General features: G+C 39.3%; 1 protein-coding gene and 1 pseudogene across 8 annotated transcripts in view; one reads left to right on the forward strand and one right to left on the reverse strand.

Moving 5' to 3' along the window:
* Window positions 1–25,679, reverse strand: part of Bcl2l13 (BCL2 like 13) — a 94,771-nt gene that overhangs the window by 40,659 nt on the left and 28,433 nt on the right. For 7 of the 8 annotated variants that reach the window (XM_021249504.2, XM_004837599.4, XM_004837598.4 and 4 more), the window contains 2 exons: window positions 5,882–5,989; window positions 1,244–1,400 (listed from right to left, as the gene is read on the reverse strand). In XM_021249504.2, coding sequence (XP_021105163.1) covers window positions 1,244–1,400; window positions 5,882–5,989 — 265 coding nt within the window. Of the gene's footprint in view, window positions 1–1,243; window positions 1,401–5,881; window positions 5,990–25,679 lie in introns of those variants that run through there. The other variant, XM_021249522.2, reaches the window with a different exon arrangement.
* LOC110347041 (activated RNA polymerase II transcriptional coactivator p15 pseudogene) lies at window positions 23,127–24,960 on the forward strand (annotated as a pseudogene).

Here is a 25,679-nt window from a genome sequence, read left to right on the forward strand (position 1 = left end):
AGAACTTTATATCGTAAGATTTCAAGCTAAAAATAGGGCATAGTTGATTGCCCTTATTTATTCCAACTCCTCTCATCCTTAATTTGAAAAGTATTCCAGTGACATATCCCTATAGTTTTTAAGTATTTTAGATTTTTTTATCTTAAAGAAAATTAAAATTGTGCATTTAATCTTACTAAGTGTAATTAGAGTTTTTACATTTGCTCATTTCACCAGAACATGCAGAAACAAAGTGAACTTTCCTAAAACCCAAATGACTTCCTTGAACAAAGAGTAAACTACAAATTTTGCCTACCTAAAAGTAATTACCTTATTACAGCAGTGATTGGCATCTGAATTTCAGTCCTTTCCTATTTCATAAAGTTGTCAATCTTCATTAGGATAAATACATCTCTAATTTATACCAATTCCTTAAAAATTTCAGTAAAAAAACATTCTAGGGGAAATTGATTTTTAAGATTTAAGCCAGGCATGGTACATTCTAATAATTCCAGCAGTCTGGGTGGCTGAGGCAGGAAGATGGCAAGTCTGAGAGCATCCTAGGCAACTTAGTAACTTAGCAAGGCCCTGTCTCAAAATAAAAAATAAAAAAGAGCTAGGAATGTAGTTAATTGCAAAGGGCCTGTACCATAATCCCCAGTACCACAAAAACGAACAAACCAAAAAAACAGATTTAGAACAAATGAATTGATTCTATTTTAATCTTTAATTTTTACTAGCTTCTTTAGCTTTAATATGGTCAGAACCATAGCTATGAGGGAAGCCTACAAGACTACAGAAACAGTTCCATGAGCAGATGTACAACCTCAAAGTTTAGCAACATCTGGGATATAGATATAATATTGAACACAGATATCTGAGGTACCAAGATAATGTTAATCTCACCTTACAATACACAAGACCTGAGCCATTTTATGTAGTGTCTGCCACTAGAAGGAATGGTAGTAAAAGGTGGTCAGGACAAGTACAATAGCTTGTGTTTACAATGTTATAAACGTATCTGTTGACATCTGACAGCTTAACAAGTAAATACAAACCACCAAATCTGGGCAAACAGTTAAATCACTGCTTTGAAGCAAGGCTGTCACTCAAAACACAAACAGGGGCTTTGGGAAAGCAAAAGAAAAACATTGAAGAAAAGTGACACTGTTCACCTAAAGCAAAGCCTTAACCAATCTGGCGCGGCATGAGCTCCAGAGACTACTTAAGAGAAGCACATTCCCCCTCAGCAATGGTAACTCACTGGCTGAGGAGCATTTGCAATGCTTTACGCAGAGGTTCTTTCAGTTCTTGGGACAATCTTTCTCCAAGATGGGCCAAGCAATCTTCTATTGAGCTTTCTGGGTTAGCAGGGCTGAACACAGGAGAAGTGTGACGATCAAAGCCTGTGCTGGTGAAGGCTGAAGACAGGGCAAAAGAGAAACCTAATTTAATTAATAATATCAAAACTTGCTCTAGAACAAACCATGGGATTAAGATAACTACTATCAGGAAAAGTTAACAGTTATAAGCCACTTCAAAGAGTCACACAGGGCCTGACATAGCTCAGCAATAGAACACTTGCCTAGCAGGCTGAGGCCCTGCGTTCAATTCCCAGTACCACCACAACAAAAAAGGGTCAGATAATTGTTACAAATATTAATCTTGTCTAGAACACAAAAATTGATAGATCCTAAATTTAGAGTTTTTTCTTAAAGAGTTTTAATGGAAAATTTTTTTTAAGGGAAGAAAGCAACTAAATTGAAATATCAAAATATACTAACAGGACTAGGAGTATAGTGGTAGTCCAGCATGTGACAGTCCTGTGTTCCATTCTCAGCAAACAAAACGAAACAAAAAACACTTTAATCAATTTAGTTTATGACAATGACCAATTTAGTATAAAAAAAATGAGAGGTAACTCCTAGTTCTATCATCCCTCTTTTCTTTTAGTATTTATTTTTAGGATTCTGTTTTTACCTTCACAAATGTGGCACTTAAACCAGACTCTAATCAGTTTATTCCACCTTAGAAGATGAGTTCACTCCTTTCATTCCCTTTTTAAAACTTTTTTTAAACTTTCTGATTCAAAATTACTGCACATGAACAAAATTTAAAATCATGGTGGTTATATAAATATGTGTAAGTGTGGAAGTATGGAAGAAGGAGCTGTAACCTATTCTTCCACCAGCTTTTCAGGTAAGCACTGTGGTACATGCAGGTAATCCTAGCACTCAGGAAGACTGAGGAAGGAGGACACAAATCTGAGCCCAGCCCAAGTAACTTAGCAACTTAATGAAAATATTTAAAAAATAAAAATTCAAAAAGAGCTGGGGAACAACAACAACAAATATATATATATAAAATAAAAATAAAAAGAGCTGGGGATATGGGCCGGGGATTTAGCTCAGTGGTCTCACCACCTGCCTTGAAAGCACAAGGACCTGAGTTCGATCCCTGGTACCAAAAACAAAACAAAAAAGAACAGGGGATAAAGCTCAGTGCAAAGGCCCTGGGCTCAATCCCATACCATACCATAAACAAACAGCAACCCACCAGCTCTTCTAATTCCTAACTTCATGTTAGAGATCTGTCCATTCCTTGACTGCAGGAAGAGCAGGCAGGATGACTGTGATTCCAAGATACAAACAAGATGCAGGGTATAGAATTCCAATACAGATGCTTGTACCTGTTTCCAAGAGTTGCCAATTATCTTCATATTTATTACATTGATCTAAAGCTTGCTGGTACATGACTGCAAAATTTACTACACCTTGCCTATCTCTAAGAAAGATATAAATGACTACAAAGTTCACAAGTAATTTTGTTGTCTGAGCAAGCTTAAGAGTATCCATTTTTGGCCTGGGGATTTAGCTCAGTGGTTCCACCGCCTGCCTTGTAAGCTAAGGACCCAAGTTCAATCCCCGGTACCAAAAAAAAAAAAAGAGTATCCATTTTAGCCAGGCATGGTGGTGCACACTTGTAATCCCAGCACTCAGGAGGCTGAGGCTGAGGCAGGAGGATCACTGTGAGTTTGAGGCCAGCCTGGGCTACACAGTGAGTTCAGGACCAGTATGAGGTACAAAGCAAGACCCTGTCTCAAAAAACCAAAAAAGAGGCCGGGAATTTAGCTCAGTGGTTCCGCTGCCTGCCTTGCAAGTTCAAGGTCCCGAGTTCAATCCCCGGTACCAAAAACAAACAAACAAAAAAAGAGTATCCATTTTAAGTTCAGTGCTGGATAATATGGGATTCAGTAACTATATTTAAGCCTTTTACTATTCTTCATTCCTTTCTGCCTTCTGCTCACTTTGTTACAGAGAAATAAAATGTGCATCAGAATGCACATAAAGGCTTAAGAGGTAACTGGAAACTTAGTTAAAATGTTGATAAAAAGAACACAAAAGAAGACTAAGGTTTTGGAGTTATTTTTAAATTTTATATTCTCTCTCATTTGTTCCTTAAAAATTACTGGGCAACGGGCCAGGGATTTAGCTCAGTGGTTTCTCCGCCTGCTGTGCAAGCATAAGGACCTGAGTTTGATCCCTGGTACCAAAAAAAAAAAATTACTGGGCAAAGCTGGACATGGAGCTCAGTGGTAAGGCACTTGCCTAGCACACATGCAACGCTGGTTTTGATCCCCAGCACTACAGGAAAATAAAATCAAATAAAAAAGAGAGGTGGAAGCAGGAGGATCACATGTTCGAGGCTAGCTTAGACTACATAGCAGGGCCCTGTCTCAAAAAAACAAAACAAATTACTGGGCAATATATGTCCACTTAAAAACTTGTACAAGAATATTCATGAGGCCAGGGATTTAGCTCAGTGGTTCCACCACCTGCCTCCCAGGCACAAGGTCCCGAGTTCGATCCCCGGTACCAAAAAAACAAAACAAAAAGAATACTCATGGTAGCATTATACATAACAGCCAAAAAGTAGGAACAACCTAAATATCCATCCACTGACGAATGGATAAAATGTGATATATTCACTCAATGGAAAATTTATCCACCTATAAGAGGTAAGAAGTACTAATACCTGCCGCCACATGAATGATCCTTGAAAACTAAATAGAAGCTAGTCACAAAGGACCACACAGTGTGCGATTCCATTTATTTGTATGTCCATAATAGACAAACCCAGAGAAATGAAAAGCAAATGAGTGGTTGCTGTAGGGTTGGAGTTAGGGACTACTGAAGTAGAAAAGGGAAATGACTATTAATAGGTATAGGGTTTCTTTTTGGAGTGTTGAAAGTATTCTAAATTTAGATTGTAGTGATGGTTGTACAATTATGTGACTAGACTAAAAACAATTGAATTGTACTATTTAAACGGGTGAATTTTAGGGTACATGAAATATACATACCTCAATAAAGCTATAAAAAAATCACTGGGCAAAAAAAAAAAAATCACTGAGCAAGGTATTTAATGCAGTGTTATTTAAGTGAAAAAGTAAAAGTGAAGATTGAGAGAGAAATGGCTCTACAGAGTGAGTGTGGGGCCTAGTAAGAGGAAAAAACAAGGTAAAAGAATACCCTGGAAGACATAGGGCAGATATTGTGAGGAAAGCCACGATAGCCAGGATATTTAATGTAGTGTTATTTAGGAAAGGAAAGACAAGAAACAACTCAAATGCTCCCTTCAATAATAAAGGAACAGGGGTTGGGGCTGGGGATTTAGCTCAGTGGTTCCGGCGCCTGCCTCGCAAGCGCAAGGTTCGGAGTTCGATCCCCGGTACCAAAAAAAAAAAAAAAAGAATAATAAAGGAACAGGGCTGGGGATTTAGCTCAGCGGCACCGTGCCTGAATTTGATCCCCAGTACCAATAAATAAATAAATAAATAAGATGATGATAAAGGAACAACTGAATAAATATTAATTTAATGAATAGAATTTCAGGGCCGGGGATTTAGCTCAGTGGTTCCACCGCCTGCCTTGCAAGTACAAGGTCCCGAGTTTGATCCCTGTTACCAAAAAAAAAGTGTAGAAAAATAAACAGAATTTCATGTAGTTAGAAGAAAGATAACTATGTATTTTAAAAACAGGATGCATGGGCAGGAATGGTGGTGAACACCTGTAATCCCAGCAGTTGAGAGGCAGAGGCAGGATTGTCAGTTTGAGGCCAGCCAGGGCTACATAGCAAGTTCAAGGCCAGCCTGAACTACATAGTAAGACCCTATCTCAAAAAATAAAATAATAAATGGGCTGGGGATTTAGCTCAGTGGTTCTGGTGCCTGCCTCACAAGTGCAAGGTCCCGAGTTCGATCCCCAGTACCAAAAAAATAAATAAATAAAATAATAAAAACAGAATGCAAGCTGAGCATGGCAACACACTTCTATTATTCCAGCATATGGGAGGCTGAGGCCTGTGAGTTCAAAGCCAGCCCAAGCTAGCTATGTAGTGAGTCCCTGTGTACAAAAAGTATGATGGGGGGCCAGGGATTTAGCTCAGTGCTGCCTGCCTCGCAAGCACAAGGTCCCGAGTTCGATCCCTGGTACCAAAAACAAAAAAGTACGATGGGGCCAGGGATGTGGCTCAGTGGCACTGTGCCTGTCTGACAAGTGCAAAATCCTGAGCTTGATCCCCAGTACCAAAAAAAAAAAAAAAAAAAAAGGATGTACTGTTAGGTGCAAAATATTTGGAAAATATGTGGCCATAAAATAATATATTATAATTGCAACTATAGCATATACCCATGCAAAAATGAGAAGAGCTTTCTTACTTTTTTCCTTCAATGTTATTAAATCTTATAAACATATCTTCTAGGAAAAAGACTGCCTTTTAGTTTCACCCTTACAATCCCACACCAATAAACTTATATAATGCTGAGAGTATCTTACTATGAACATCAAACTAAATTAACAGTAAGCCTGATAATTAATTAGAAAAGTAAGAATAAACAGACCTTCAGAAATTTCTTTGTCCAGGGATTTTAGCTCTTCTTCAATTTCAGATTTAACTTTCAATAAAACTTCTGGGTCCAGAGATTGTGAAGCTACATCTAGTTGAATCCCTGAAACCAAACAAGAAAGGTTACTTATTCAAAGAGGGAGAGAGAAGCCGTTTTACCTATTAAATCAGAAAATGTAAAATCAAAACTCAAGACTAGGGAGGTTAGGGGGTACTTTCTTAAATCATTAAGAAAACCACAACCAGGCCAGTAACAAAGATCTAAATCCCGGCATTCTTGAAGGATGAGGCAGGAGGATGCCAAGTTCAAATTCAGCCTGGGCATTTTAGCAACTTAGTGAAACCCTTTCTCCAAATATAAAATAGAAAGGGCTGAGGATATAGTTGGGAGGCTGAGGCAGTAGGAACAGGAGTTCAAGTCTACCCTGAGCTACTTAATCCCTTAGTACGACCTTATCTCAAAATAAAAAATAAAGGGCTGAAAATGTAGCTCAGTGCAAAGGTCCTGAATTTTCCCTATTTAATTTCTTAAAAAAGACACTGCTGAAGCCTGAAAACAGAACAATTATTTTTGACAGTCCAAATTCAGACAAGTAGGGCATGGTGGCACAGGCTTGTAATCCCAGCACTCAGGAGGCAGAGGCAGGAGGACTGCTGTTAATTCGAGGCCAGCCTAGGCTATACAGTAAGTTGAAGGTCAGCCTGAACTGCACAGTGAGACCTAATCTCAAAAAAAAAACAAACCACATTCAGACAAGTCAGTTTTAGTGACATCAATACATAATAATAGCCAACTGTCAGTCACTACACTGCTTTCAATGCATATGTACAAATTTATGTGTATTTATACATACATTAAGCCCTCAGAGCAACTCCGAGACAGGTACTGTTATTACCCTCATTTTGTGGGTGGGGAAACTGAGGCAGAGGGACAGGTGACCATGGGTACACAGGCAGCAGTGCTCAGATACAAAGCTGATGTGTAGGTTCCGCTCTTAACCACTGCATTCCACAGCCCCTCCAGTGTGCGCTATATGGAATCAAAAGTCCAGAAGCCTAGGACTTCATAGTTTTAAAAATTTCAAAGTGGTAGGTTCAGTGAGTTACACTTATAATCCCAGCTACTCTGCAGGCCAAGGCAGGAGATCGCAACCTCGAGGCCAGCATAAGCAAACCTGTCTCAAAATAAAAAATGAAAGAGCTAAGGAGGTAGCTCAGTTTGAGGCCTTGGATTCAATCCCCATTTTCCATAAGAGAGGAGGGAGGAAGGAGAAAAGCTTCACAGAAAATTCTAGTTTTCACTAAAATGTAAAAACATTCTTCCAGGAATAGAGAAATCTTTCTTTTGGTTTCAGATTTTTCAGTACTGTGGAGTGAAGATTTGTATTTGAACAAGAAATTTTTAATAGAAAGATTCAAACCAATTGACTGTTCAGCAGAATCCATAACTCTGGGACATGGCCAAGGCTCACAATCACACTGGTAATACAGCTGGTTTATGCTGAAGGTGTTTAAGAACGTCGCGATAATTCTGCATTCTAGAAATCTGGCTCAGGTCAGTCACATTGTAAATCTGCATATACAATAATCAGAGGATGTTGACTCAGATACTAACCAAGTTTTAGTGAAGGAAGAGTAATTCTTTATTTCCCTAGAGATTTGAGATAAATAAATTGTCATGAGTGATAATGAAGCCAATCCTTGAATAAGGCAAGGGACTTATAGTCAACTGTTTTTCTTTCTCCTCTGCAAGAATCTCAGCAAAAGGCTGGGGATGGTGGCATGTACTTTTAATTCCAGCTACATGGGAGGCTGAGACAGGAAGATTGCAAATTCAAACCCATCTTGAGTAACTGAGCAAGACTCTGCATCAAAATAAAAAAGTCAGGTAGGGTGGCACATACGTGCAAATCCCAGCACTCAGGAGGCTGAGGCAAAAGGATTGCCACGACTTTGAGGCTAGCCTTAACTACATAGTAAGTTTAAGGCTAGTATGAGCTATAAAGCGAGACTGTCTTTAAAAAGCTGAATAAATAAATAAAGCTAGGAATGTAGCTTTATGGTACACCTACCTTGTACAAGGCCCTTGGTTCAATCCTTAGTACCATTAAAAAAAAAGAATCCCAGCAAAAGGAAAAGCAGCATGACTGGGGCCAGCAAGTTGCAGATCTACTTACTATTCATTCCTTCACTGACCATACGTTTACAGAGCACCCACTATACTAGGTATTATCATGAGTCTCTAACTAGCAGAGTAGGCTATGGTTTGTCCAGGTCCTGAAAACTTCATATGGAAGGTTGTCAGTTCAGGAGGCAGGAAAACAGGATTTACAAAGCACCTGTCAACTAACAGGCAATGTGGTGAATATTTCATGTGGGTTATTTATTTTGTTTCCAGCTCAACCTTATAAGGGAAGAAATACAGGTCCTGTTTAAAGATAAGGAAACTTGCAGAAGTGTAGCTTAGTAGTAGAACATGTGCTTAGCACACTGCAGACTCTGGGTTCAATCCCTAGCAACTTAAATAAACAAACAAAAAGATGAGGAAACTCAAGCTTGAGTAAGTTACACCACAACTATAGAGGAGCTGTTAACATGTTAGCAAAAGGAAAAGAAAGTTCTTAGTCTTGAGCAGGTGTGGTGGTACACACCTAAAATGCCAGCACTCAGGAAGCAAAAGGATCACCTCAAATTTGAGGCTAGGCTGAACTACATAGTGAGACTCTGTCTCAAAAAGCAAGTTTTTAGGGCCGGGAATTTAGCTCAGTGGTTCTGCTGCCTGCCTTGCAGGCACAAGGACCCAAGTTTGATCCCTGGTACCAAAACAAAAAAAAAGTTTTTAGTCTCTTGCACGTAATGGAGAAAAGGGAAAAGTATACAAGAGAAAGTCTAACTAGGTACTTGATAATTTAAGGTCAATTATTTCTCTCTCCTAGGTTATTTTTTGTTTTGGAGACGGGGTCTCACTATGTAGTTCAGGCTGAACTTGAACTATGCAGCCCAGGCTGGTCTCAAATTTGTGATCCACCTGCCTCAGTCTCCTGAGTGCTGGATTCACAGTCATATGCCCTATGTTTTCCTGCTCCTTTCCAGCTTCTTGGAAGCCAGCTCAATAAGGTGGAACATAAATTCTGGAGCCTGGCATTCCAATTCATCACTACATGTGACTTATGTCAGAATAATCATCCTCTGAGCCTCTCCTTTTACATAAAATGTGAAAATACTGCCTACCATAAAGGGTGTTGTCAAGGTTAATGAGATTAATAAGTCAAGTACTATCACATCAAAAATGGCCATGATAAAGTGCATGCCTAGTATGTGCCAAGCCCTGGGTCTGATCCCCAGCACTGCCAAAAGAAAGAAAAAAAAAAAATGCCCAGCAGACAGTAGTTCCCATTCACTGATTCCTTTCATTCTTTAAAATGTCTCTGGGCCAGGCAGGCATGGAAAAACCTATCTGCAATCCTAGCACTCAGGAGACTGAGGCAGGAGGATCACCATATGAATTTGAGGCCAACTTGGGCTACATAGTGAATTCAAGGCCAGCCCAGAATCCATAGGAAGACTCAAAAAAAAAAAGAGAGAGAAGGAGAAAACATTTTCTTTTGCCTACTGATTCTAAACATGCTTTCATGACAGTAGGGAAAAAACCAGGTTGAAAACATTTTGGTTAACCTAAATTCCACAAAAACATCTCAAAATAGACATCTGCTATTATTTTGCTCTTAGCCGGGCTTTTAAATTGAATCCAAGGCCACTGCACTAAGCTACACCCCCAGACCTTTTTTATTTTGAGACAGCATCTTGGTAGATTGCCCAGGCTGGGCTCAGAGTTACAATCCTCCCACCTTAGCCTCCCAGTATGCTGGGATTACAGGTGTACACCACAAATGCCTAGCTTTGACCTGCCCTCAGTCAGAATCCCAAAATATTTAAACGTTTCAGACCCTTGCCATAGAATCTAGTGGATCTGATTTTTTTTTTTGGTACCAGGGATGGAACTCAGGACCTCGAGCTTGCCAGACAGGCACTGTGGCACTGAGCTACATCGCCACCCCCAAAGTTTCTGACATGACCCACACATCAGATTTTCTGAATGCAGTCTCCATTCCTCTACACTCTAGATGTTATTTTCATATTAATCTGGACCATCATCAGAACCGTGCATGCAGACAATAAAGGTCCCTAGATAGTGTTAACTACCTGTTTTGAGTTGCACTTTGGTGTGATTTTCTTACCTTTATCCCAAATCACATTAAAAGACAGTGTTCTGGAACCCGGGATTTAGCTCAGTGGCACAGTGCCTGCCTGGCAAGCACAAGGCCCTGAGCTCAATTCCCGGTATCAAAAAAAAAAAAGGATCATTCAGTCTATGCCACATAATTTAACACTTAAATATATATTGTACTATACTGTTTGATAACTTTGTAATTTATCATTTTTCTGCCCAGATAATAAGCACTTTATTATACTTCCTATGTCAAGCATGGACTAAAAAACTACTCAAATATGTGTTAGTGGTATCCACCATGATACAGACTCCCAGTCTTAGAATGTGCAGATGAACATGTACAGATTAAAACCTCACTGCATTCGCTAGTAGTACACAGGACAATGTTGCTGGGGAGAGAGGACCTTAAGAAACTTCTCTGAATTTATACGTCACTTTTACAGGCAAAACATAAAAGTGACATATAAATTTGGAAGAATTAAAAAATCAGTTATCGGGCCAGGGATTTAGCTCAGTGGTTCCACCGCCTGCCTCGCAAGCGCAAGGTCCGGAGTTGGATCTCCGGTACCAAAAGAAAAAATATATCAGTTATCCATATATTTTGAAGCTACTTAAATGACAAAAGTTAAAAGGAACAAATAAAATGAGAAGTCATTTACATAAAAGAAAATCATAGCAGACCAAACACATAGGGCAATAAATAGTCCATTTATTTAGGGTGATCATGATACAGAAAAAAAAAAAAGAAACAGAACTCAAGTATTGTCTTCACGCTTAAGAGTGTTTTAATCAATGACTGAATCAAATTTTAGATTTATAGCATATGAAGCCTGCCAAGTCCCTCATGGACTCAGAATTTTAATGATTTGTCCAGGTTCCAATAAATCATAGAAAAACAAGATTAGAAACTGTATCTTCTGATAAGTAAAATTATCACTGAATCCTAGAATGTACAATTATAATTTTTTACACATAGTGATAAAATAGAAATGCTATTACTGAATCCTAGAACATGATTATAATTTTTGACACACAGTGACAAACAAGGAATGCATGAGGCTTTGCCATCTGTCATCTGCCTCTTTGTACAAAATCTGCATACTCAAAACACAAACATCCACACATCCCATCACAACACTATAATACCACCACCATCCTACAAAGTAAATTACAATAATGTCTTATTACGTATGCCTCACCCCACCAGATTAAAGAAAAGTAGCTGATTAGAGGAGTGCCTATTCTCATGAGACTAATGTGACGCTAATTATACTCGACAAGTTGTCATACCTGATAATAAACCATGTGGAAAGCCTACACCAGAAAAAGTCTACTGCTGTTAGGATACAAAAGGCTATTTATGTAGCTAACCAATGACACAGACAGATTCAGTGATTTTTCATTTAATTAATCCTCTCCAACAGACTTTCTAAAGGATAGAGCTACACAGTAGGGCGATGCAGCATAAACCCTGCACTATAACCTAGGGAAAAATATTTCAAAGATAAACAGACTTTAGCACACTAAATCCCACCCATCTCAGTTTCAAATGAAGAGTCAGGTGAGTCAGCAATCGTCATATTCCAGCCCTGAAATTCATTCAGAGCTTTCAAAGCAAGTATCTGGTGAACAAGTTATGACCAGTTGAATGGGTAGACTTCTGAGAACAAAATACTCCCTAAATCTGATTCCCCTAACTGAGGCACATTAAAATGATCTATAAGGGCCAGGGATTTAGCTCAGTGGTTTTGTCGCCTGCTGCGCAAGCGCAAGGACCCGCAAGCGCAAGGACCCAAGTTCGATCCCCGGTACCATAAATAAATAAATAAATAAATAAATAAATAAATAAATAAATAAATAAATAAAAAAAAATAAAATGATCTATAGGGTTTTAGGATAATTCAGTGGTAGAGCACCTGCCTAGCATGTACATGCAAGTAGTCCCAGGTTCAATCCCCAGCATTACCAGATAATCATCATCATCACCATCATCATCATCTATAAAATATATCAAAATTCAGGTTCCCAGACCCTAGCATGTGTCATATGGTTCTGAAGGTCTCTGACTTAAGTATTTAGGCAAGGAATCTTATCAAATAATGTTTTAGCCAGATGTGGTGAGCGTGCCTGTAATCCTAGCACACAGGAGGCTGAGGCAGAGGGATCGCCACAAGTTGGAAGCCAGCCTGAACTACATAGTTCAAGGCCAGCCTGAAGTACACAGTAAGACCTTGTCTCAAAAAAACAAATAAACAAAAAAAGTTCCAGACAACCCAGCTAACTACAATCAAATTAAAAATGTATACTGAACATACAGACCACATGGTTCAATTATTCATTAAAAAGCAACAACAAAAGGGAAAAGAAAAAATATGAGAAAAGGAAAAAAATGGAAACAAAGCCTTTGCAAATAGGGAAGGGTGGAGGGGGTGAAGGGAGGGCAAGGGAAGGGGGGGAAAAAAAAGAACCAAGAGACTCCTGTAAAGGTACAAGATCCGAATGATGAATGTAACTGTATTTTATACCTAAAATGTACCAATAAACTTAATGGGAAAAAAAACCCCAACAACAATTAACCTAAAAGATACCTTATTGGACTAGCAAGTGAAAAAATCAAATTTTAAAAACAAAACACTGCCTGAGATTACAGATAGTGGTACCTGCCTATAATCCCCAGATATATGGGAGGCTGAGGAAAGAAGATGACAAGTTCAAGGCCAGCCTGGGCAACTTAATGAGATTCTGTCAAAATAAAAAGTTGGCTGTAGCAGTACACGCCTATAGTCTCAGCATTCTAGAAAGCTGAGACAGGAAGATCACAAGTTTCAAGTCCAGCCTGAGCCAACAAGAATCTGTCTCAAAATAGAAAAATTTTTAAAAGGGCTCAATGTGAAGGCCCTGGGTTCAATCCCCAATACTGCAGATGGATGGGTGGATGGATGGATGGGTTGGTGGGTGGATGGATACCCTGACAGACAGACAGATTTTTAAAGGGGGCTGTAGCTCAGTGGTAGAGCACCCCTGGTTTCAATTTCCACTACCACACAAGCACAAAAAAAGCCAATCATGATGGTAGTTTTCAGGTTGCTAGTGTCTCTACCTCCCTCAGGCTTCCAAACTGGCAGAAAGATTGAAGGGAGACAGATTTGAGAGAGAATGCACAGAAAATCCACCATATATCCACCACCCAAGGTCTCCTTTCACAGAAGTCAGGATTAACATTTCCTTTCCTGAGAGAAAAGCTAAGAAAAGAGTAAAATACTACCTATCTCCAGAAAAATACATTCCAAATGAGGATGCACAAATCTGTCTTGAAAAGGTGATCTGGGGCGGGGGATTTAGCTCAGTGGTTCTGCCGCCAGCCTCCCAACTGCAAGGTCCCAAGTTCAATCCCCGATACCAAAAAAAAAAAAAAAGTGAAAAGACATCCAAAATGAAAGAAAAATATCGCTCTTGTTGCCTTTGCTGCCTTGTGTGCACCATGTTGTTTCTGCTCTGCCATGCCTGTGTGGCACACCTGCCTTGGAGCCAGATAATTATGGACTGAAACCTCTACAAACTGTATGCCAAATAAACCCCTTCCCCTTTAAAAAAAAAAATCTAGAAATCATTTATCTAATGAGGGAGGGTCTACTATCCAAAATATATAAAGAATTCTTAAAACTCAACACTAACAATATATATACAACCCAATTAAAAACCGGAAAAAAGAAAGACTTGTCTCCAAAAACACACAGGTGGTCAGTAAGTGCATGAAAACAAGCTCAACATCATTAGCTACTAGGAAATACAAATTAAAACCATAAAGAGGTATACTCAATAAGATTATAACAAAAAATACGGACAATAGGCCAGAGGTGGGTACACGTCTGAAATCCCAGCGCTGAAGCAGTAGGATTGCAAACTTGACCCCAGCCTGGACAATTTAGTAAGACTGTCTCAAACCAAAAAATAAAAAAGGTCTGGGGATGTAACCCAACACAAAAGCCCTGGGTTCAATCCCTAGTACCACAAAGGCAGGGAGAGTAATAAAGTGTTGGCAAAGATATGGAGAAATTGGAACTCTTGTACATTGGTAATGGGAAAGCACATTTAGGACGACAGTTTAGTAGTTTCTTACAAAACTTCACTTACTTTTAATATATAATCCAGCAATTGTGCTCACTGGTATTTACCCAAATGATACGAACAGTTTCATCTACACAAAACATACACACAAATGTTTATAGTAGCTTTATTTAGGTAATTTTTTTTTGGTACCGGGGATCAAACTCGGGACTTTACACTTGCAAGGCAGGCAGCAGAACCACTGAGCTATATCCCCAGCTACAGTAGCTTTATTTATTATTACCGAGACTTGGAAGCAACCCATATTCTTCAAAAAGCAAATGGATAAACTGTGGTACATTCACATAATAGAATATCATTCAGCAATAAAAAGAAATGAGCTGACACAGAGAGATAGCACTTCACTTCATCAGGATGATGACTATTGTCAAAAAGCAAAAAACAAATGATGTGGAATACTGAAACCCTTGTACATTGTTGCTGATGAGAAGGTAAAATGGTGTAGTCACTGTGGAAAACAGTAGGGCAATTCCATAAAAAATTAAACAATTATCTACAATAAAACAATTTTACATCTGGATATACACCCAAAAGAATTCAAAGCAGCAACTCAAACAGGTATTTGTATACACATGCTCATAACAGCATTTTTCAAAATAGTCAAAAGGTAGAAACAATCCAAATGTCCATCAGTGGATGAATGAATAAATAAAATGTGACGTGTGTGTGTGTGTGCGCGCGCGCACGCGCGCATATTCAGCAGTACAAAAAAGGAAAAAAATTTTGAAGTGTTTCTTCTAACCTTTGTTTCACATCCTCTTTTTTTTTGGTACCAGGGATCAAACTCGGGACCTTGCACTTTCGAGGCAGGCAGTGGAACCACTGAACTAAATCCCTGGCCCCTTCACATCCTTTTTTAATTAGAACACACTGGTTATACAGATGAATGGGTTTCATTCTGGCAGATTCATACACATGTATAACATACTTTGATCAATTTTACCTCCCACAGCAGTAAATTTTCATATATGCCTCAACCTGGGTGAAATGTCAAAATATTACATTAAAGAACAAATACAGTAGGGCTGGGGATTTAGCTCAGTGGTTTCGCAGCCTGCTGCGCAAGCGCAAGGACCTGAGTTCGATTCCCGGTACAAAAAAAAAAATGAACAAATACTGTATAATGTACCCTGAATACATTATATAAAGTACCTGAAGTAGTCAAGTTCATAGAGAAATTAGAAAATGATTGTGAGGGGCTGAGAAGGGAAATGAGGAGTAGTTGTTAAGTGGTTGAATGAATAACAAACCAATGTCACAACATATATCTGATTATCACATTATTAATTAATACACATCAATTTAACTATTCTTCCAGCCAAAGAAAGAATTATTTGGGGCTTGGGGAGTAGCTCAGTGGTTCATGTTTAGTACGCATGAGGCCCTATCTATATTCAACTTCCAGCACTGACTCCCCCCAGAAAGTCTTATTAAATCTGTAGTCATTACCATAGAATTAAGAAGCTCCTGTTCATATAAGCAAAGTGGAAGGGCTGGCAGCACCGCATCTGCCTTGCAAGCACAAGGTCCTGAGTTCAATCCCCAGTACCAAAACAAACAAAAAACCTCCCAATATATAGATATAGATATAGATATAGATACAGGCAAAGTTGAACATAACAAAAGTTACCATTTGGCAAGAACTGTGTAAGTCAGAAAGACTTCTACTAGTCAGAATATATAATCTGAACCAGGTCTGGCCATATTCAACACAAACTAGCACACCATGAAAGACTTAACTAGTCCTGAAAATTTTTATAAGAGTTAACCATTTATGGAAGAGTCTCCACCCAGTATATGACTAATTTAGGATATAATGAAAGAAATGTAATATAGCAGAAAATATAAGTTATGAATAGCATCACCTCACTCACCTACTTCTCACATTTATTCTCAAGTTAGAGCCCAGCCTGGGCTACATAGCAAGGTCAAGGCCAGTGGACTACAGGAGACGTTGAGTAAAAGAACCAAAACAGAGGGAGAGTGAGAGAGAGGGAAGGGGAGAGGGAAAGGAGAGGAGGGGAGGAGGGGAGGGAGGGAGGGGAGGAGAGGAGGGAGGGAGGGAGGGGAGAGGGTGAAGGGGAGGAAGAGGGAGGGAGGGAGAGAGAGGGAGGAGGAGAGAAAGAGAGGGATTTCCACCTGCCTTGCAAGTGCAAGGTCCTGAGTTCGATCCCAGTACCAAAAAAACAAAAGAAGTTAGCCTAGATCCAAGCATGGTAGTACATGCCGCATGCCTACAGCTCTTGCACTTGGAAGGCTAAGGCAAGAGGATTGCTGCAAGTTTGACGCCAGCCTGGGTTACAAAGTGAGTTCAAGTCCAGCCTATATTACATAGTGAGCCCCTCTCTCAAAACCAAAAAAAGAAAAACGAAAACAAAACAAACAAACAAAAACCCTCTAATTTCTATCTCTACGAATCTATTTTTAGGTACTTCATATAATGTATTTGAGGTACTTCAAATAATACTGGCTTATTTCACAAGTTATACAGTAATATGTATAACTGTTATAAGAAAAATATTAAGGGTAAAAATCAGATTTTAAAAACAAAAGCACTGAGGTAAACTCTCAGATGCACAATAAACAGGTAGAAAAAAATTCCATCCTCAAGCAGAGAAATAAATGATATATTCAGGTACACAAAATCCCTAAAGTCCTCACAAATTCTGTAAATCACAGAAATTGAAAAGGCCTGGTTTTGTGGATTATGGATTTATATAAACTGAGAAGTAATATAAATAAGTACAATTTGGAAAGTATGTACTTTTTTATGGTGACCCACTTGTCTGTTTGCCCAGGGTTTCCCCAGTTTTCTTTAATCTTGCGCAAAATGGACAGTTGTTGACCATATTCTGTGTATATGGGTCCTACAGTCTGTTCTTTTCTTTTTAAAGACAAGCTCTTACTCTGTAGTTCAGGCTCCCCTTGAGCTCACTATGTAGCCCAGGTGTGCCTTGAACTCAAAGCAGTCCTCCTGCCTCAGCCTCCTGAGTGCTGGGATTACAGGCACGCTCCACCATGCCTGGCTTGGTCCTACAGTCTGAATGTGTGTGTCCTCTCCAACATTCATGTTGACACTCAAACCTCAATGCAACACAATCTGGAGGTCCAGTCTCTGGGAGGTGACTAGGCCAACAGAGCACTGCACTTACGAATGAATTGGCACTTGGGAGAGAACCAGCTAGGCCCCTCTTTATCTTTCTGTTCTTTCCACCACATGAGCACACAGCCTTTGTCCCCTTGGGAGAATGCAGCATTTAAGGAACCACTCAGAAGCAGAGACCAGGCCCTCACCAAACACTGAACCTGTCAGCACCCTGACCTTGGACTTCCCAGACTGCGGAATTGTTTTGTTTTGTTTTTTTACTGCAAAATGGTTCATCCAGTCCCCGGTACTGTATTTTGTTACAGCAGCACCTTGAGAAATATGTTAATTAGGCCAGGCCTGTCTATGCTGCAATAATAATAAATAATTTTTAAAAATAATAATAAAACAAAACAAATTTTAGTTACTTACATAAAAGATGCATTTCTCCCTCATGTTACATGTTTAACCTGGAAGAGTGGATGGCAGGGAGATTGCTCTACTTAGTCACTCAGATACCCAGCCTCATGATGGTTCTGTCATTAAAACATGTGTTCCTTGTCTATCCACACACACAACACAGCAAGGGAAAAACAATAGGAAAAAGGCATCCTGGCTCATAAATGCCATAGCCTAGAAAGGACACAAAAGACTTCTGTTCATATTTCACTGTTAGCAGCATGGCTCCTGTTAAATGTAATTTCCTACAGGCCCAGAAAAGAATTAGACATGGGTATTAGTCATTACTACCATTGCAGAGTACCAAAGCTTGAGTGGAGGAAAAAAAAAGACAGGCACAAGCCTGGTTTATTTAAGAACAAGTCAGTAATGGACATGAAACATACAAAGTAACAGGATCAGATCTTGGTGAGACAGACAATGTTAAGAAATCTAGGGCTCAGCACGTAGCTCAGTAGCAGAACACTTGCCTAATGTGCAAGGTACTGGGTTAGAGCCCTAGCACTGAAAAGAAAAAGTCTAATCTAGCCAGATGTGGTGGTGGATATCTGTAATCCCAGCTCTCTGGGAGGCTGAGGCAGGAAAATCCCAAGTTTGAGTCCAGCCAAGGCAATTTAGCAAGACCTTGTCTCAAACTTTACAAAAATAAAAAAAGGCGGCTGGGGATTTAGCTCAGTAGTTCCACTGCCTGTCTCGCAAGGACTCAAATTTGATCCCCGGTACCAAAAATAAATAAATAAAATAAAAAAGGGCTGGGGATGTAGCTCATTGCACAGGTCCTGGGTTCAAGTACCAGTACCACCAGAAACAAACAAATACAACCAAACAGACAAGGTCCAGCCTAGTTGGGCATGATAGTGCACACCTATAATTCCAGCACTCTGGGAAGCTGGGGTAGAAGGATCATAAGTTTGAGCCCAATCTGGTGACTTAAAGACACCCTGAGAGGAAGTGCTAGTCACTCTATGATCAGAAATGAGACACACCAAAAAAAAAAGAGAGAGGGACACCATTCAGAGTAAAAACCATCTTCTGCCAATATGACTTACAGAAACCCTGTCTCAAAGTGAAAAAGAAAAAGGGCTGGGATGTAACTCAGTGCAAAGGCCCTGGGTTTATGCAAAAATGGGCATCTGACACTTCTCAGATGAAGAATTATAGACGGCAAATAAACATATGAAAAAATGTTCAACATCACTTGTCATTCAAGAGATGCAAATTAAAACTGAGATTCCATCTCACTCCACAAAGAAGGGTTGCTATCAAGAAATCAACCATGGGCTGGGGATGTAGCTCTGTGGTTCTGCTGCCTGCCGCCTGCCTCACAAGCGCAAGGACCCGAGTTCAATCCCTGAAACAAACAAACAAAAAAGCTTTGGGCCAGGGATTTAGCTCAGTGGTTTTGCTGCCTGCTGCACAAGCACAAGGACCCGAGTTCAATCCCTGGTACCAATAAATAAATAAATAGATAGATAGATAGATAGATAGATAGATAGATAAATAGAAATCAACCATGGCTGGGGATTTAGCTCAGTGGTTTCGCCGCCTGCTGGACAAGCACAAGGACCCGAGTTCGAGCCCGGTACCAGAAAAAAAAAAAAAATCAACCAATAACAAATGCTGGCGGGGCTGTGGGGAAAAAGAAACCCTTCTCCACTGTTGGTGGGAGTGTAGACTGGTGCAATCACTGTGGAAATCAGTGTGGAGATTTCTCAAAGAACTAAAACTAGAAGTTCCTTTTGACCCAGCTATACTTCTTGTTATCTTCCTGAAAGAATTAAAAACATCATAACATAGCAATATATGCACACCAATGTTTATGGCAGCACAGTTTATAATAACTAAATCTTGGAAATGGACCAAATCCCCATCAACTGATGAGTGGATAAAGAAGATGTGGGGTGTTTTTTTTTTCACAATGGAGTTCTACTCTGCCATAAAGAGGGATGAGCTTCAGACATTTATAGCTAACTGTATGGACCTTGAGACCATATTCCTAAGTGAAATCAATCAGACACACATGTTTAAATGCTGCATTGTTTCTCTGGTGTGAGAAACTGAATGTGGAAATAAGGACTGAGATGTACAGTGGATGTTGGGAAATGGGAAGAAAGTGTTCAAATGGGAGGGGAACAAGGGAGGAGGGAGGGAGAAAGGAAGGAAGGGACAAGAAAAAAAGTGAAAATGGAAAAAAATGGAAACAAAGCTTTTGTACATGGGGAGGGGAAGGGGCTTGAGGAGGGAATGGGATAGAATAAAAAAAAAAAGAATACAGCAGAGCTCCAAGGAAAGGGAGATATACCCAAACAAGGTGCCAGGCAGAAAAATAAAATATGCTAGAGCAAAACGTGTGTGGTTAATAAGAACGAAGATGCATTATGTAAAGGTACAATTCCCAATGAGAAATGTAACTGTGTTGTATACCTACAATGTACCAATAAAAAGTATGTGGTGGGGGGAGGCCCTGGGTTTAATCCCCAGTACTGCCAAAAAAAAAAAAAAATTCCCATCTGACTGCAACTACATTTTAGACATGAAAAAGACATAAATGAAGGAGAAAAATTGGGAAACACTGGCAGTAACTTAATTGTAAGAGAGTGATAGGAGAATCATCACAACATTGGGACAGCTGGTAAGAAATGTCAGTCGGTAAAAGGCATGAAGAAGCAGTAGGAGCTCAACTATGACTTGTTTCAAGCCTATGGAGTGAGTAGTATCATTAACAAATTATCATCAAAACAGAGACTGGAGCTGGGTGTAGAAGTGCCTGCACCTGTAATCCCAGCTGCTTAGAAGGCTGAGGGAGAACTCCCCAGACTGGGCAACACAGCGAGACCTCGTCTCAAAGGTGAGGTCAGGGGGGCTGGCTTAAAGGAGAAGATGAAAAACTGAATCCTAGCTCTGCTTTCTGGCTGCCTTGATGTAAACTGCTGCTCCTCTGCCCAGCCCTTGCACCATGACTTCCTGACTTGAAGCATGCTGATTTGGACTAAAATAGGGCTCACAGCTAGAGTTGCCTTGAGTCCCAGAGGAGACTCTAGACTTGGATTTTTCAGCAAAGTTAGAACTGTTCGGACTCTGGCATCTTGTAGAGATGGACTAAATTCATTTTGCATGAAGAGATGTGCATGAGTCTTTTGGGGGCCAGGGTTAAAATATTAAAGTTTATATCTGGATATCCCCCCAAAGCCTCCTGTAGTCAGACATGTGGGACTTGTAGAAGGGTGGGACTTGTAGAAGGTTATGGGGGCACTAGCTATGGCTTGGTGTTGGGAGGTGGGGCCTGGTCAGAAGAGGCTGGTCACCAGGGCTACTTCCGCCTCCCTGACTCCTCCCTTCACTCTCTCCTTCCTGGCTGCTATGATGTGAGCAGCTTCTCTGCCCAGGCCCTTCCGCCATTCCTTCCTACTTTGGAGTTGGCCAACTGTGGACTGAAAATGTGAGCCAAAATAAACCTTTCTTCTTTTAAGTTGCAAGTGTTGGCTATTGTGTCTCAGCAACAAGGAAAAGGACTAACAAGGAACCTGCAGGTGTGGGTGACTGGCAGAGGGTGGTCTTCATTCTGAACAGTGTCTCATTTCTGATCATAGACCAGCTAGCACTTTCACACAGAGCCAGGCATTTCTACTGCTGAAGGGACTCTGCTCCTAGAAGCAAAGTCAGGAGCTGATCCTGGCTGTGGCTGATATACAGTTTTCCCCCTTATCTTTGGGGGATACACTCCGAGACTCTCAGTGGGTACCTGAAACCACAGTTAGTTCTGAACTCTACATGTACTGTTTTTTCCTATACATCCATACCCATGAAAGTTTAAATATATATATTATACACAGTAAAAGATTAACAACAATTGAAGAAAACAACAATTATAACAATATACTCTAACAAAAATTATTTATAACTTACAAGAAAAACAACTCTAGACCTGTGCTATTTAATATATTAACTAGCTGCAAGTAGTTTTTAAAATTTCAATAAAATTTTAAATTCAGTGAACCCAGGACCTCTTCGATAAGCTGTATGTAGATGAGCTATGTGTCAGGAGCCATTCTACATAATTCTGGGGAAAGCCAAGGATTTAGCTCAGTGGTACCACGCCTGCCTGGCAAGCGCAAGGTCCTGAGTTCGATCCCAGATACCAAAAAAACAAAACATAATTTTGGGTACAAATCATTTCACAATTACATTATGATTAGGCCTAGTCTTCTTGCCTACAGGCTGCCTATGACATGCTGAAACATAACTCCATTTTTGCCTCCAGTCACAACTGAGACCTCAATGTTCCTGTGATGCTGTAACACTGAAGGGCAAGATTACATCAGCTGAAGAAATCCTGGTTCCTTGAGAACCAAGTAGTAAGAAAAAGGTTTCACCTGGGGACAAATTCATTATCAGCTTAACTCATCCCACCTACTGTTATAAGAACATCTTTGCTAATCTTACCATCCTAATGAACATGAGCTTCTCATCAACCTAAGATCTTCATCAGCATAAAATCCTCATGGTCATAAGATTACCGCTACCCTCTGAGACATCTGATATTTCCTCTGATTATAAGATCCTTGTCAATTTAGGATTATTACCACCCTCTGTGTCAACTGTTACTCCCTATGAACCCAATAAATAGTGGCAAGCTCAGGGTGCCTTTGTCTTTACTATCCGGAGCAGCACTGAACCCAGAACCCAGCCTCCTCTCTAAGTCTCATTTTTTGTCTTTATTCTTTAATTCACCTTGTGCTGTCATGGCTCACAGGAGACCAGGACCCACTGCAGGGGTTCTGGTAAGGTCCTCTTTTCCTGTTCCCTGTTCCCTACAGCTATGTTCCCAGACCTTTTTTATTTTGAGTACAAGTCACATCCAAGTATTCAGTTATCACATTACTGCAATACTGAACAGTGCAAATATTGAACATTATCATTACTGTGAGTTCTAAAACACAATTATTTTCTAGCCAAGCACACACCTGTACTCCCACCTACACAGGAGGCTAAGGCAGGAGGACCATAGGTTTGAGTGTAGCCTGGGCAACATAGTAAGACCTTGGCCAAAAATAAAATTTTTAAAAAGGGCTGGAGATGTAACTCAGTGTTACAGTGCTTGCCTAGGAGGTGTGAGGCCCTGGGTTCAAGTCCTCAAACCACAAACAACAAAAACAGTGCTTTATTAACCTCTGGGGCTGTAACTAACCAGGGGAAAGTTTTAAGAAATCTGCAAGCTTTTGAAAGACAGCTAATTTACATTCCAAAGGCAAATAATGACTACCTTTACCAAAAAATACTAAGGAATATCCTAAGTATCTTTCATTTAGGATAATGATATTTCCGTAAGTAATAAATGATGCTACTTCCAAACAATAAAATGCATGCCAACGTTAAAACATTAATTAACAGATAATGTTTTTAAATATTTTGTTTTGGACAGGGTCTCACTATGTAGCTCAGGCTGGCCTTGAATTCACTATGTAGCTCAAACTAGCCTCAAACTCACAGTAATCCTCCTGCCTCAGCCTCTCCAGTGCTGGAATTACAGGCGAGTGCCACCACACCCAGCTCAAATATATCAGTTTTTTATTTTGTTTTGTTTTGGTACCAGAGATCCAACTTGGGACCTTGTGCTTGCAAAGCAGGCAGCAGAACCGCTGAGCTAAATCCCCGGTCCTATCAGTTTTTTAAATGTTGCAAAACAGCATATATATAATCTCATTTTATAAGGCATAAATTCAAATTCATATATAAAATTCAAAAAGCAATTATGAAAACATTTCATAATTTCACTGACATAATAAATTTTTTCTTTTTACTTATTAAAATACTGGGAGTTGTGGGAGAGCAAGAAGGAGGCTGTGGACTGCAGCAGCAGAACAATGCCTAAATCAAAGGAACTTGTTTCTTCTTCAAGCTCTTCGGGCAGCGATTCGGGCAGCGATTCTGACAGTGAAGTTGACAAGAAGTTAAGAGGAAAAAGCAAGTTGCTCCAGAAAAACCTGCTAAGAAGCAAAAGACTGGTGAAACTGCAAGAGCTCTGTCATCTTCTAAGCAGAGCAGCAGCAGCAGAGATGATAACATGTTTCAGATTGGGAAAATGAGGTATGTCAGTGTTTGAGACTTTAAAGGGAAAGTTCTAATTGACATTAGAGAATATTGGATAGATCCAGAAGGTGAAATGAAACCAGGAAGAAAAGTTATTTCTTTAAATACGGAGCAGTGGAGCCAGCTAAAGGAGCAGATTTCCGACACTGATGATGCAGTAAGAAAACTGTAGAATCTGAGGCATAAAAACCTGCACTGTTCTAGTTGTTTTACTGTCTTTTTACATTGGCTTTTGTTTTTCTAAACGTTGTTTTCCAAGCTGTTGTATATTTCAATTGCAGAACAATTTGTAAGATGAATACTTTTTTTTAATTTGTGTTATTAAAAATGTTCTGAGTGAAGCTAATTGTCAACTTTATTAAGGAGGATTGCTTTGTGCCCGCCTCCTAGTGTAAAATAAAATCAAGTAATTCCAATCGTTTAACTGTTGTGGCCTTTTTTGATCAGAAGACTAGGTGCTGTTTAAGGCCCAGAGTTACAATTTTATAGACCTATTAGTTTTAACTTAGCTTTTACTTTAAAGAGGATTTGTGCTGCATTGAGTTTTTAAACTTTTGATTTGTGAAATCCATACTTGATGTCTTCCTTTCCAACCAGCTGTATAAATCTGACTTTTCCACCTCAACGTTTGACTTTCCTGTTTTTCCTTACTTCATTTTCTCTGTATAACAAACTCTTCATGTTCAATTTTCATTTTACTCTATATTCTTTTCCTTAAATATATTATGCTAATTTGGAAAGTTCAGTGAAACTGTCAAGATGTTATCTCAATAAGGTTCTTACAGTTAAATTATACAAGAACTATAATCAGTAACCATGTATTAAATGTTATTAGCAGGTATAGTTTGATAACATTGATAACATGTCTTGAATGAAAACTCTGAGCCAGTGTATATCATTATCCATAGTGTTCTGTGTAGTTATTGCTTAGTCTACAGGAAATAAGGACTTAGATGTCTGATTAGCTTTCACTTAGTAAACATTTTCCCATGAGATGATGTCTATAAAATCAGATATTGTTAAACTAGACTAGGATTTAATAAACATTGTGAAAGCGTACCAGCCTAACATTTTATTTTATAACATTGAATATGGGTTATATGTAGCCAGAGATACTACTGAGCTTTACTGTCATAGTAGGTAACGTGGTTAGCTTTTAGGGGTAAGAGTATAAATTTAGGTTTTTTGGCCTTTGCTTCAGTAGAGTTGGTTTTTTGCAGCTAATCTACTGGACAGTGGTTTTCTAAATTTGATATTACTTAGTTTTAAAACACATTAAGTGGTTTTCATTTTTACCATACTGATGAAACAGGTGGATCGAGGCATAGATTACAGGGGCTTTGCAGCAATAAATAGGGTGTGGTGTGCCTTAGGAAAAGAATGTAAAGTAAACTGATACTGAACTGAAGGAGGGTGGCATGTGGAGAGGAAAGAATTTTCTTCAAAATGTTATACATAGGCTATTTTGAGATTTTGATCACTGACAGGATATAATTAGAGGTAGAAGAATAAAAATAAGTTTAAAGACATGTAAAAAATTATTGACAAATTATGGTAGCAAATCTCAAATGATTACTGCCATTAAGGGCTGCCATATCAAAGAATTGCACTATTCTGTTACCAAGTTTGATTCCTATGTTTAAAACAGTTTGTAGTAGAACTGTCAAGAACTTATCAAGCCACATATACTGGTAGTGACCTTTTTCTTTTTCCCTTTCCTGGTAGCTAGTTTGTTGTATTTTAGCTTCTTTAGATGAATTTTAGTGCATTTTGTAGTAACCTTAATAGGTGCAAATTAGT

Source organism: Heterocephalus glaber, unplaced genomic scaffold, assembly GCF_053883595.1.
Source record: "Heterocephalus glaber isolate CG9 unplaced genomic scaffold, H.glaber_assembly_v1.0 deba00000281, whole genome shotgun sequence".
In the NCBI taxonomy this organism is placed as follows: Eukaryota; Metazoa; Chordata; class Mammalia; order Rodentia; family Bathyergidae; genus Heterocephalus; species Heterocephalus glaber.